At 52.6% G+C, this 14320-nt stretch overlaps 2 protein-coding genes across 4 annotated transcripts in view; one reads left to right on the forward strand and one right to left on the reverse strand.

Moving 5' to 3' along the window:
* The window catches only part of Mpped1 (metallophosphoesterase domain containing 1), a 77855-nt gene extending 70697 nt beyond the window's left edge, over window positions 1-7158 (forward strand). For all 3 annotated transcript variants that reach the window (XM_036208405.1, XM_036208403.1, XM_036208404.1), the window contains 3 exons: window positions 416-531; window positions 2988-3101; window positions 4895-7158. In XM_036208405.1, the coding sequence (XP_036064298.1) occupies window positions 416-531; window positions 2988-3101; window positions 4895-5013 (349 nt within the window). In that variant the 3' untranslated portion in view covers window positions 5014-7158. The remainder of the gene's footprint in view (window positions 1-415; window positions 532-2987; window positions 3102-4894) is intronic.
* Window positions 7159-13072: 5914 nt separating this feature from the next.
* Efcab6 (EF-hand calcium binding domain 6) overlaps window positions 13073-14320 on the reverse strand; it is a 203149-nt gene continuing 201901 nt past the window's right edge. Inside the window, exon 32 of the mRNA XM_036207668.1 lies at window positions 13073-13503. Within this exon, the coding sequence (XP_036063561.1) occupies window positions 13381-13503 (123 nt within the window). The 3' untranslated portion in view covers window positions 13073-13380. The remainder of the gene's footprint in view (window positions 13504-14320) is intronic.

Consider the following 14320-nt stretch of genomic DNA (forward strand, 5'->3'; position numbering starts at 1 on the left):
GACATGGGGTTCTGTGGAACCCTGGGAGTCCCAAGTACTCATGTTGGTGGCTGCCAGCATTGGCTACCCTTGGGCTCACAGCCAATGATGTCAACCATGTTGGCCATGGGGAGGATTCAGGTGGCAACTCTGGGTACATGAGGGGCCGTGGGGGCAATGCCTGGCCTTACCCAGCCCATGGAGTGTGATGGTGGGCAAACTAAGGGGCTACCTGCACTGCCTGGCTACTGCTCCTGGAGTCTGCCTCACCGCGGTCTGGCTCCCCTGACAGCAGCTGGTCACTGTTTTCAGTTTCATTTTGAACTTCCAGGTGCCAAGCTAGTCCTCGTGGCGGCTTGGCCCTGTAACCTATACCCTCTCTCTGACTGTGCCATACTCTTGAGACCCTCCCTAAAGTGCCCCTCCTCTCTCCCAGGCAGCCCTGGTTCTATGGCTGGGGGTTCAACCTCCCACGAGGCCAAGCGCTGCTGGAGAAGTGGAATCTTATCCCGGAAGGTGTTGATATCCTCATAACTCATGGACCGCCACTGGGTAAGCTCTTTGATCTCTGGCTTACCTGCCCAGGCTGGACTAAGGGGCCTTGAGCATGGTGTGTCCGGTGTCTGGGACTGTGCCCAAAGGGGCCCCAGGTTGGTCAGCTAGATCTGACTTGCTGGGGTGCCACCCTTACCTAGCCAATGTCCCCAGGGCTGAGGGCTCCATCTCCCAATGTTGCTCCTGTTTGCTGGGCCCCTATCTCTGGTCTGAGCTGATGATGTTGCTCACCTGCTGCCACTTCTAGGACCCACTGGCTTCCTGCCTGGGGCCCCACAACCTGCCCTAGCTGGTCCCTTCTCCTTTCCTCCTGACCTGCCTCCCAGTTCCTTCCTCTTTTCTCTGATGATGCTGTTGGTCCTCCGGGCTTGTATCTTGTGTTGACTGCTGTGGCCTCCTCACCACCCTCCAATCCTAGGCACCTGTTCCTACTCCATCTTCAGTGGAGGACACCCTGAAGCCCAGGCCTCTACTGGGACAGCACAAAAATATAGTGACCAGGCTTGTGCCCCTCCCCCACGGGGCCTCTAGGCCAGTGGGCCAAGTCTTTCCTCAGTTTCATCTGAGCTGTGTGGGTTCTGTGCCCTTCTTCCTCTTCATCCTCTGTATTTCCTGTTAGCCTCCCCTTACTTCCTCTACTTTCTTTTCTTCCCTCCTTCCTGATTTCCTCCTCTTCCTCCCTTCCACTCTTCTGATTTATCTGTTCAGCCATCTATCCTTATCCATCCATACATCTATCCTTATCCAATCATCCTTATCCATCCATCCATCCACCCACCCATCCATCCCTTACCATCCATCCACCCATCCATCCACCCATCCACCCATCCATTCCTATCCATCTATCCATCCATCTTCCACCTACCCATGTATCCATCCATCCTTCCTTATCCATCCATCCACCCATCTATCCATCCATGCTCAATCCATCCACCTACCCACCTATCCACCCATCATCCATCCATCCATTTTATCAATTCATCCATTCCTCATCCTTCCTCCACTTAGGCATCCATCATTACCCATCCTCAATCTTTACCTCCCATCATCCTTCCATCTTCTATCACCGATTCATCTGTCCATCATCTGTTTACCTACCCACACACTCTCCCACCTGTCCATCCATCCATTTATCCAGAATTACATCTTTTGGCTCCCTGCTCTCCAGATGCCCTGCCCCAGTCACAAAGCACACAGCACACCTGTTTTGGGAACGCCCATGCACCAGGTGTCTCAGCAGGAGCCAATGCACTTCGTTTCAGATTGTAGTTACCACTACAGTTAGAGACCCCCCACCCCCAGTGCTGCCTTAGCCCACACTGTCACACAAAGATGGGCCTGTGTGATTCCAGTTCCTGCAGCATCACTTCTGACAGTTGGATGAAGCCAAGACACAGAGACATGAACCCGTCTGCAAGGTCTAGGAACGGCAGAGACTAGGACCGAGCTCTGTCGCGAACCCCAAGCCACCCGGTCACCCCGTCACCCACTGCCCCTGCCTGTCTCCCTTCCCTGCTCCCTTCCTCTTTTCTCTGCTAGCTGTGCCCTGCCTCTCCTGGAGAAGCTTTCGGGGGGCGCACTGAGTTGAAGCAGCGCTCCAACCCTTGCTGGCGGCTCCATAGCTTGTCTCAGCCACCCAAACAGAGAGGGGCCGACAGAAACCTGATTGCTCACTCGAGTCATCAATTATTCTTCGTTTGTGTGGCCGTGTAAGGATAATAAGCCACCACCATATGGGGCGGCTCCGGGAGGCTGGCGGCCAACAGACACAGCGGGCGCCATGAGAGCGGTGTCTCAGCCAAGGAAACCGGCTTCCTGCTTCTGTGCGCCCCTCCCCCATCTCACGCATCCCAGGCTGGCCTCAGACTTTTGATGTAGCCAAGGATGACCTTGAACTCACGATATTTCTGCCTTCACCTTCCCTGTGCTGGGGTCACAGCCATGCGCCAGCCATCGGTACCCCAGAGTTTCACGCCTGATAGGCAAGCAGTCTACCAACAGAGTTACGCCACCGCTTCCGTGGGGTTTTGTAGAGAAAGTTTCTGAGTCAGAAATCTCCCTCTGAGGCTGTGGAGGATCCACTCTGCTTCTAGCCACTGGGGTACCGTGGACTCAGTTTGTTCTTCTCTGCAATGGGTGGCTACAAACAACCGTTGGGGCTACCGAAGCAGTCATGGGCTGAGATCTGCAGTGGGGATATGCACCTGGGCCCAGGTGCCTGGCCTCCCCTTGGCTCTTGTGCCAATGAAGGGAGGTTGAGCCTCCAGGAGCTGACTCGTGACTGGGCTTCTCTTTAAGGTCAGAGGCAGGGCAGGGTTCTGGAGCTCGCTGCACTGGGAGCAAGGAGCTATACTGGGGCTGTAGCATAGGACTCTAGGTCCCACCCAGTCTGCACTAACCGATGCCCACTCTCCCCATCAGCGAACTCACTCATTCATTGTCATCCCGTGCAGGCTTTCTAGACTGGGTTCCCAAGAAGATGCAGCGTGTGGGCTGCGTGGAGCTGCTCAACACAGTCCAGAGGCGAGTCCAGCCGCGGCTGCATGTCTTTGGTCACATCCATGAAGGTGAGTGGGCAGGCGGGGAGGGAACCTCATATTGGGGCCCTTCTAACTGGCCCTTCTGAGGGGTTTCCTGCCTTCCTTTAGTCCTGCTCACCAGCTCCCTCTCTGACTTCTGCAGGAAACAGCCTGCTCCTGTGGTCCATGCGTAGACTGCCTCACATGCTTGCTGCCTTGGTTAGCATGGTGGCAGGGATGCCCACACTGTGGGCAGGTGGCTCACAGCCTGGCCACCCACACAGCCAATCCCTGCACACTGGCTTACCTTCTTAGTCCTCAGGCATTCCTCATAGAGCCTAATCTCAACAACTGATACAACCTCCCCCCCCCCCCCCACATTCCCTCCTCACACCGGTGCTTTCAGATAGGGACCAGCAGGTCTCACAGTCCCATCTCTGACATGAACTACGGTGGCCGCTTGACGTGGGGTGGGGACTGACAAGGCTTGACAAGGCTTGCTGCCCCCGGAATGTTTACTGGTCTACTGACTCTGTCTGTGGTTGGACCAGAAAGGCTCCTCCTGGGCCTTCACACCGCCTGCAACTAATAGTTTTCTAACTTGGAAGTAAGCAAACCGTAAGCATTCCTGAGTGTCTCTGTGGTGTCCTTGGGAGTCAGGATAGCAGACCACACTTGTCTCTGGAGAAGCTTCCAGATTGCTGAGCAGCAGTCAGGCAGTCAAAGGCAGAGCAAGGGAGCTCATGGGACAGCTCATGATTCCTGAGTTTATGATACTGGTTATCTTCTTGGACCCTCCTGTGTGTACAACATATGTAAGGTTGTCTGTGGCCCAAACCATGCCCCTCCATATTTGTATAGGCCAAAGGGAGCTCCAGAGAAGAAAGGGAGCGAGTGTCCCTTCTGTGTGAGGACCGTCTGAGCTGGAAGAAGGGATGTCAGCAAGCAGAGGTGGTGGGGGAGGGCGTGTGATTGGGAGACAGGAAGGCGGCAATGGTAACTGTGGTGATTGTGAGGACAACGGAGATGATGATGAGGCTCTCAGTGATGCTGCCGGTGCCAAGGATGGTGGCGGTAGTAACCCTGACGATGTCGAGGATGTCATGACAGGGCAGTGCTGGTCATGATGAGGGGGTCAGTGATGGGGACAATAGTGTGGCGGTTATAATAACGAGGGTGATGGGAGCGATGGTGTTGATGCCAGTGGCCATGAGGTGGTAGTGGTAGTGTTGATGGTGATGATACTGTGAAGAGGAGGAGAACATTCAGTTGTGAAAATGCTGATGTCATGGTGATAATGGCAGAGTTGGGGACAGCCACAAAGATGGTAGTGATGTAATCCAGAGGCTAGTACTGATGCTGGTGATGCTGCTGGTGGTGGTCATGGGGATGGTGACAGTGATGGTGGCTATGATGATGATATCATATCCGATGATATGGGGATATTGGGGACTGTGGACATCAGGGGAATATACCTGATCACATCTGATGATATGATGATGCCGACAGTGGTCATAGGGACCATGCTGATGTCGCCATGGTGATGATGCTGATACTGAGGAAGACGACATGAGGATGAAGACAGTGACTTACCATGTGCTTTTCCCGTGACTTGCACTGGCCTAAGCCCTGCACATGGGTGGTGACCTCAGCTGGCCCTCCTGGCAGGCTCAGAAGAACCCTCTTATTATCACTTCCATTTCACATGTAAGAAGACCAAGTTTGAGAGCTGCAGTAGCTTACCCCAGACATGTCCTGCCCACAGTGGCAGGACACATGTAGCTGCCACAGCCACAGGTAGCTCCAGATCCTGGTCTGACAGGTGTATGCTTACTTTCCAGGGTATGGTGTCATGGCGGACGGGACCACCACCTACGTGAATGCCTCCGTGTGCACTGTGAACTATCAGCCTGTGAATCCTCCCATAGTCATCGACCTCCCCACACCCCGGAACTCCTGACTGCTCCCCACTCCAGCTCTGCCTGCCTGTGTCAGCTCTGTATGTCTGGCCGAGAGCCTGGATCCCCTAACCCACTTCCTCCCATGCAGAACAGCCCAGACGGTCCATCTGGCCATGGGACCAGCCAGCAATGAGCAGAATCCTTGGGATACAAGAAATTGCCTTTGACTGTCAGCCTTCTGTCTTCTGCAGCCGGGGCCTTGAGCAGCCCCATCGGGGCACTATGCTCACTTCTGTTTTCTGTGTGTACATCTGTCCTTCATTATAGGGCCTCACAGGCTCTCAGCCCTCTCTCGCTCGGGAAATGACAGAAGCATCATCACACTCAGTTCAAGGCCTTCCTGCTTTGAGAAGCCGCTGCCCTTGGATGAGTTTTGGGAATTTTTATACACAATGTCGCGCTACCCAAGTACATCTGTGTGGCTGTGGGCCCCAAGTTGGGGGGATGTGTGGCCTGGGCACAGACAGCCTTTCCCTGGCTGGAGGGAAGGATAGGCCTGCTCTTTGTGTGCAGGGATCTTGGAGTGTTCAGGGACATCTCAGGAATTCTGACAGCCCCTGGTCAGGCCTAATCAGTTGGCTTGGCTTAGCCCCCCTCTTCCTTAAGACCCTGATGCTGACGTGGACAATGGATGCGTGTCCCCAGCTTCTGCTCAGAGCCTGGATTTGGGGGCTTGGTTCTTCTGGGTGGCCAGAACTTGCTGGTTCCCCAATAATAGTGAGGCCATTTTGGGTCCCCTGGGACCACATGACTATGTAGATCACAACATCCAGGGGGTTCTGCAGGCTGAGGCCCTGTGCCTGGTCATATACATGTCCAATGTGTGGGGCACACGTGCCCCTCCAAACCTAGCCTGGTTCTGTTAGTGTCCACCATGGGCTCCATTCCTTGATGTGATTTTCCCTTCAGAGGACTGTTTGCTGGGCTTGTCAGTACCGCTGGTTACCGGGAGGTGGCGCAGTGACAGAGCAGCCCTGGGCGCTGATGTCCATGCCACTTGGGGCTGCAGCCTTTCTTGGGTTAGGCCTAGGTGAGCCTATCTGCAGGGGCCAGAGCCAGCAGGCCCTGGGTCAGGGGGAGGCAGGGTCAGAAGTTGTCTTTATTTAAAATGCTGATATTTGTTCTTTGTGGATGATTTTTGCACTCATTCTGATTCTTAGTAACACGTCACAAAAATAGTATTATTTGTCCTGACCTTTTCCGTTTTATACCCTCTATGCCATGCATATGACACGAGGGCCTCGCTTCCTCGGCCTGGCCCAAGCCTTGGGGCCCAGCTCTCCTGGTACCTTTTATTCAGAATGATTTTGCTTTATCTACAATCATTCCTGTCGATAGGGAGGTGGTACTCATGCCCTGTTGTAGAGACGAGGCCACTGAGGCCAGAGAGACGAGGTTCCCTGAGGATGCACAGCACAGAAGGGCAGTGACGATCTGGTCCTTGTCTCTGGCCTCACAGTCCTCACTGTCACCACCAGAGTTCTCTCCCTACAAAGCAAGGCATGGGCCAAGACTGTTTAATTTTGAAGGGTCCAGTTCAAAACTGGCTCTCGTTCATTCTCAATTGAGAGTCCCTTCGACCATAAGGAATTGTGAGCTTTGTGCTCAAAATCCCAGCATCCTGTGAGACCCACTCCCAATTCTTCCCCTGCAGGTGAATGACCTGGGCTCATGTGGCTCACTGTAGATGAGGCTGCATTCCCAGAAGGCCTGTAGTGGTCTGTGCTGGCCAGGACAGTGGTGTCACACAGGCCATGGGGCTGCAGGAATCTTGCTTGGGCCAAATGGTTCTTGGTGTGTGGGGACATTTACAAGGTCTCTCTTCTGTGCCTCAGATGCATGACATGTTTGGGGCAGAGAAAACACACCTCCTGTGTGCTGTCTCAGCTCTACAGTTTCTATGTGGACCAAGAACTATAAACTTAAAAAAAAAAAGTTTTTCCTAGGGCATCTTCAGAATACGGCATATTTTTATGTGGAGAAGAAAGGTGGTGGAGGCAGCTATCTTTAAGAGAAAATTCAATGAAAGTCCTCAAGATTTGCAAGATGGTGGCCTGCTCCTCAATCATTTTGGCATAACTTGATTGTGGCTGTAATTTTTTTGTCAAGCATGTCAGACAATAAAGTCTTTGTAAAAAGAAAAAGCTGGGTCTTCCTGGATGCTCTTTCTGTGGGTGTCCCTGGGTCATGAGGGGGCAGAAGGAGGAAGAACTCCAAGTTCTAGAGGCTAAAGAATCCCTCCCCCATGTGTTGGTGACTACACCCTCTGTTTAGCTCTACCTCCTGTGTGCGCAGGGGCTGCAGAGGTGGTGTCACAGGCAGGGCTGTGCTTGACTGGATGTCTGAGCTCCTAAATGAAGCATGGTGGGTGGCCCAAGTGCTGGCTTGTTCTGAAAGTGACTTGGCCAACCAGCCCTAGACTGACAAAAGGTTCATGTATTTCCTAAGTCTCTCCTGGCTACAAAATTTCTATCATTTCTACCCATCCATCTACCCAACTATTCATCTTTCCACATAGTCACTCACTTGTCCACTGGTTTATATGTTCATATACCCATCCATCTACTCACCAAGCAAGCTATCTATATACCATCCATCCATCCACCATCCATCCACCATCCATCCACCATTCATCCATCTATCCATCCACTATCCAGCATCCATCCATCCATCCATCCACCCATCCATTCATCCATCCATCCATCATCCATCCATCCATCCATCCATCCACCCACCCATCCATCCATCCATCCATCATCCATCCATCCATCCATCCACCATCCATCTACCATCCATCTACCATCCATCCATCCATCCATCCATCCATCTACCATCCATCTACCATTCATCCATCCATCCATCCATCCATCCATCTACCATCCATTCATCCATCCACCCATCCATCCATCCAGCTAACCATCTATATCCATCCACAAAATCATCCATCTATCCATGCACCAACTAAGCTATCCATCTCTGTACTCATCTGACCACACACTACTGATAGAGCCATCAATTTACCTGACCCCCTTAGGATATCCCTCCATTTATCCATCCATCCATCCATCCATCCATCCATCCATCCATCCATCCATCCAAGTTATCCATTCTTCAGTCCTTCCACCTATCCTATATAACCTGCATCTAGCTCTTTCTTGATCCAGACACAACCCTTAGCACTTCCCAAAGGGCCTGGCTTGGATTACAGAAATGTCGGTGGTGACAGGAACAGATGTATAAGGGAATATTGGTAAAGGTAGATGTGAGGACAAAGGCCACGGAGAGCCAAGGATGGCTGCTAGTCACTGAAAGGGAGTGTGGAAGAAAAACGGGTGTAATGGAAAGCCACATAGTTCTGTTTGGGCCTCCTGAGCAGGGCCCCTGACCTGGGGCCATGAGAGGAGGTGTCCTGTGGTCCAGTTGACAAATGACATGAAGTAGAAGCCTCTCTTGGGAGACATCTGGCCATGGATCTGGGGCAGAAAAGGCCTGAGGAATGGCCTAGGACAGACATACAATAACCATCTCATAAACCTTTCCTCAGACTGGTTCCCTGCCCAAGACCTCACGGGCCTGCAGCATCCTGTCCTGGGACCTTGACTTCTGAACCATTGCTCCTGAAGCCCTGTTTAGTCTGAGGAAGCACCAACATCTGCCCATAACCCCTGGAGCCACAGTAGGGTTTCTGGACAAGCGTGGCCCTCTGAGGCTGTTGCCTTAGATGTCATTACATTGGAGCTGCTTTGGTGCACCAGAGTCTCTGGAGCCCTCCCTCCCTCCCTCCTCCCTCCCTCTCTCCCACCCTTCCTCACTTCACACGTTAGGCAAGTACTCTGCTCCTGAGCTGTTCCCCTCCACGGCCCTGTTGAGACGGTAACAGGGAGTCAGCCGACAAGACCTCATTGGAGCACGTGGATGTCTTGGGCTCTCCTATCTTTACTTCCTGAGGGCTGGACTCACAGGGTTCTACCAGGCTCACAGGGCCCCGGGGGTCAGAACTCTGCTTTAACAAACACATCTCTCTCGCCTCTTGCTGATGATATTGAAAATCTCTGTCTATTCTCTCCATCTGTGGGTTGGTCTTTCTAGTTCTATTCTCAGAGCAAATGTTGAATTTTTTTTTACTAAGCCCAATTTGTCATATTTTTCTCTCATTCCATTGTTCTTTGGATACTCTTACCATTTTGTAACAGGTGTTGCCCAAAGTCTCACGTAGTGACAGGCAGTCATCAACCTGTGGCTCTACTGGGAGGTAGGGTCTAGCAGGAGGAAGTTAGGCTCCTGTAGGCATATGGTCAGAGAGGGTGTTGGGAGCCCAGTTAATTTTTTTCCTGGCTGCTGCAAGGCGAGCAATTCTCTCCACCACGCCTTCTTGTTACATGGACCACACAGCCCAAAGCAACCAGGTCAACGGCCAGAACCTCCAAGAAGGTGGGCCAAACGGAACCTTCCTTCCTTAGAAGTGTTCCATCTCGGGTGTTTGGTCATGGTGAGGAAAAGCTGATGAATGCAGGTGTTGCTTCCAAACTCAAGGCTGTGCAGGTTTCTCTCATGCTATAGCTCTGTTTCACACACCTGTGCATTCCAGGATCGTATTACCTGGTGTGGGGTGTGCCAAGGTTCACATTCTGCACACGGGCACTGTTCCTCCATGCGTCAGAATCAGCTGGGTGCATCCGTGTGGGACATTTCTGGGCTTCTCATTTTGTCCCCTTGTCTTTTGCTGACTCTGTATCCCTAACTACCGTGCTTGGGTGTGCCGCTTCAGATCAGCCGATGTGAGCCCTCCAATTCTGTTTTCTGCTTTTGAGGGAGACTACTCTACCCTCCTTTATTTTCTACATACATCGTTGGTTTAGTGGTTGCTGTCTACCAAAAAACAACCTCTGAGATCCTGGCTGGGACTGTATAGAAAGCATTGTTTAAACTGTAGGGGGTTGGTGATGACTCAGTGGTTAAGGGCACTTGCTGTTCTTGAAGAAGACCAGAGTTCAATTCCCAGAGCCTCCATGGGGTGGTTCACCACCATCTGCAACTTGAGCTCCGGAGGATTTGACTTCCTCTTCTGGCCTTTGTAGGCACCTGCGCAAATGTGGCACACAGACACATATACACAATACAATAATATAAATCTTGGGGAAGACCCAACTGTGAAGATGTGTCCACAAGTCTTCCCACCCAGGAGCACCGCACATCTCTGTACTTTGATCTCTGGTTTTATTTTTTAGTGTTCCATAGTCTGCCACTGTTCAGGACCACCTGTGGAGTTTTGTTTAGGTTTGTGTTCTACTGGGAGCGGTTGTCATAAGTAGTGTTGTTTTTAAACTCCCATTCCAGTTGTGCATGCTAACTGGAGATGCTAGTGACTTCCAACGACCTGGCATCACACTGCCTACTTAATTCTAGGAGCATTCTGGCTCTTAGGAATGTCCTGTGCAGTCACTCGTGCTGGTTCAGTACAACCATTCTTGTTTAGACTGCTGAGAGAATGTGTGTGTGTGTGTGTGTGTGTGTGTGTGTGTGTGTGTGTGTGTTGTGTGTGGGGGGGTACAAGTGTGCCTGCATGTGTATGGGGTGCACATTTGAGTGCACATGTATATGTGCATGCATGCATGTAGACCAGAGATCAACCTTGGGTGACTTCCTCAGTTGCTTTCCACCTTGTTTTTGAACCAGGGTCTCCCCTGAATCTTAAATCACTAAGTAGGCTATCCTGGCTGCCTGATGAGCCCCAGGGATTCACCCATCTCCACCTCTCCCAGCGCTGCCATTCCAAGCACATGCCGCCACCAAGCCCTACTTTTAAACATTTCCTTTGAGTTTTGTGTGTCTATGAAGCTGCATCCCCTGCTCGGGTAGGGCCTTCTGCAAGCTGTGGTGTTTTTGCCCTTTTCCTTATCTTTGGCCATCTGGGGAGAGGTGGTTTCTGGGAAGAGGTATTTGGGTCTTCACCCTGGCCCTCTGCGGGCAGTGGGCTTCTTCCCTTTGCAGGTTCCACATCTGTCTGGTAGGACGCACCAGGTGTGCGTGTGGCTGCACCTGGCCCTGTGTCCTTCCTTCTGGTGTTCAGTGTCGTCAACAGGTTTGTGGAGGTTCTCTACCATACACTCCTTCCCTGGGTTCTCTTTCTTCATTTCCTGTGTGACAGCTCCAGTCTGTCATTTTCCAGGCTCTTCTCTCTGCAACTATCCACATATTGCCAACCTGCCACCATGCCCATTGTGTCCATTGCTGACCTGCTACCATGTCCATTGCCAACCTGCTTTGTCCATTGCTAACCCGCCACCGTGTCCATTGCCGATCATTGCCGGCCCGCCGCCATGTCCATTGCCGACCCACCACCACGTCCATTGCTTACCATTGCCAGCTCTCCACCGTGTCCATTGCTCCATTTGCTGACAAGCCCATCATGTCACTGTCTTGGCATTTGCAGCATTTGTCTTGGTCCCTGGGTTTTCCTCTCTGCTGGAGTTTCCTGTATAGTCGTGTTTACAGTCTTCCTTTTCCATTACCATTTATAACAAGCAGGTCTGCTTCTTTAACCTTCTGGTAGTTTCCAAAATCCACGTCGACTCTGAGCCTCATGCTCAGACTGTTGCTTTGGAGCATCGGATCGTATTTTTGTTAAAAGCTGGGCGTGTGCACCAAGGAGCTTGCGCCCTTTCCCATTCAGGGACAGGAAGTAAGTATTCTGGGCTTTGTGGGCTACCTCAAGTCCCGCCTTCTTCTGCTGCCACCTTCCTTTTCCTCGCTCAGCTCCTCAACAGTGCTGGACAAGAGCGTCTCAGCCACGGGAAGTCAGGAGTTGGCTCTGTCTTCTGAGGAGGAACTGGCAGAAGGAACAGCAGGTTCTGAGTTCAAGGTTGTGTGAGAGTCAGTGTGGGGAAGGTGAAGGCCGAGGCACAGGATGAAATGAGTGCCAAGTTCTAGGCACACGTGTGAGCACCCACAACCGCCTCACTCCATCCCCCCGCCCCGTGGATTTCAATAGGTTACTCAACAAATGCAGGGACCCTTTCGGTTTCTGGGGTTGGAATGGCATGCACCAGCTCTCCTAAGAGCCCAGTGTCTCCTGGTCTATGTTAGTGAGGGACTGCAATGTAACCCTCTTGCGTCATACCAGCCATCTGGCTGACAGTGCTGGGAAGCTAGAGATGTGGCTGAGTTTAGAGAGTTGGTCACCCTGTGCCCAAAAGTCCAGCAGAGCGGATCCCTGAACCCAAGCTACCACCCAACTTGCTGCTTTGCTTTCTTCCTGAGAGGGATCCAGAGGCCGGGCCTGGCCAGCCGAAAGACCTTCCCCATGGGTGGGTGCAAAGCAGCTCTGCATTCTCCCCCTACGAGTTGGACTTTGTGCTGAGTGCTACTGTCAAGAGGGGAAGGGTGGGTTTGCACCTTGCTTGGGATGCTGCCCCTGACTGCCCTCCCCAGAGGTCATGGGAGGCTTCCCAAGCAGGTGACCTTAGAGTTGGACCTTGGAAGGAGTGTGGGACTCAGCACAAGAGGGTAGGGGCATTGACCTAGTTTGCTACTGCTGTATAAACACCATGACCAAAACCAATTTGGGGAGGAAAAGGTTTATTTCATCTTACAGCTCTAGGGTCACACTCCATCACTGAGGGATGCCAGGGCAGGAACTAGAGGCAGGCACTGATGCAGAGGCCATAGAGGAACGCTGCTTACTGGCTTGCTCCCCATGGCTTGCTCAGACTCCTCTCTTATATGATTCAGGACCACCTGGCCAGGGGTGGCACTGCTCTCAGTGGGCTGGGCCCCCCATATCAATCAGTAATCAAGAAAATGCCCGACAGACTTGCCTACAGGCCAAGCTGACGGAGGAAATTTCTCAGCTGAGGCTCCCTCTTCTCAGACGACTCTAGCTTGTGCCAAGCTGGCACAAAACTAACCAGGATGGACATGGACATGGGGGTCCAGCTGTCCTCTGCTCTAAGACGGGAGAGGGTGGGCAGAAGCAGCTTTGGCCCTCAAATCATAGTACAGGGACCGTGGATGGGAGGGGGTGCCCTGCAGGCAATCATGAACAAACCCCCAAGAATCCCAAGTTTTGAAACATTTTATTAGTAGTAGTTCTCTTAAAGTCTCAAGAGTCATTCCTGCAAAGACTATTTTATTTGCTCAAACTAATGAGTGAGGACGCCCGAGGCCAGCGGCCGCCCTGCTGTTGCGAGAAGCCCCAAAGAGGGTTGGGGTGAGAGCCTGCACATCTCGGGAGCCTGATGCTGGGTAGGGTTAGGCTCTGAAGCCGCTTTGGGGAACTCACTATGGCCCTCCATGGTCTGGTTTTGCTAGTCTTGGGGACAGATCCTGAGGCCCCATCTGTCCCCAGTGCAGCCCCGCCTGGATGTCTACTGCAGGAAGGCACGCAGGAAGTCATTGTAGGAAATCTTGGAAGAGAGTGATTTGTCATAGTACTCGAGCACGTGGAAGAACTCCTCCTCCGACAGGTTGATGCTGTACTGCCGAAGCACCTGGTGGGCGGGAGGCTGATTTAGCAGTGCTGGTGACTGCAGGGGACCCCCTCATCCTTCATCCACAGGCTCAGGGCATGGGGGAGCCCCAGCTGAAGATGCTAGGTGCCCACCATTATCACCACTTTCCTCCTCAGTGGTGGGACCCAGGACATCTGCTCTGAAGGGGAAGGGGCATGCCTTTTTCTTAATCTGGGATGAGGCGGGGGCCCCAGAAGCCACCTCGGACCATGAGGTGGGGAAGGAAGCTGGGTGTTGAGGGTCACAGGACAAAACTGGATCCCTGACCCCACTGCTGTGCTGGCTTGGGAGGTTCCACCTCTAGCCCTTCTGCACGGTAAGGAAGAGCCTTCCTCCTGAAGCTGCTATTGCCTTATACCCTCACAGTCCACATAAATCCTGCTAGAGATTCCTGAAAATGTGTAGAAATTAGCTTATAGTTTTCTCCTCTGTGGCTGATGTCATCATTCGTTCCTAAGAAGAGCTAGAACATGGGCTAAAAGACCCAGGGCCCCGGGATTAGGGCAGCTGGTGGCCACTGTGCCCAATGGGAGTAAAGCAGAAGAGGAAACTGAGGCCCCGCTCACACCCATATGTCCCTCACCTCCGGCTCTGCTGAAGACATTCCCATCTCACTGTCCTCTATGCTTGTCATACCCTGGCTCCCTGGGAAGGGGAAGAGAACCCTAATCTTATGGCCTCCCATCTGTGATGGACTAAGACAGCCTCCCTGGCTGGGAAGGTGCCTGGCCCCAGCACGCATGGGAGGCTGAAGTGGGGTATGAGGAGTTGGGGTGTGGGTGGGATACTGCGGATG

This window comes from Onychomys torridus, chromosome 16, assembly GCF_903995425.1.
Source record: "Onychomys torridus chromosome 16, mOncTor1.1, whole genome shotgun sequence".
In the NCBI taxonomy this organism is placed as follows: domain Eukaryota; kingdom Metazoa; phylum Chordata; class Mammalia; order Rodentia; family Cricetidae; genus Onychomys; species Onychomys torridus.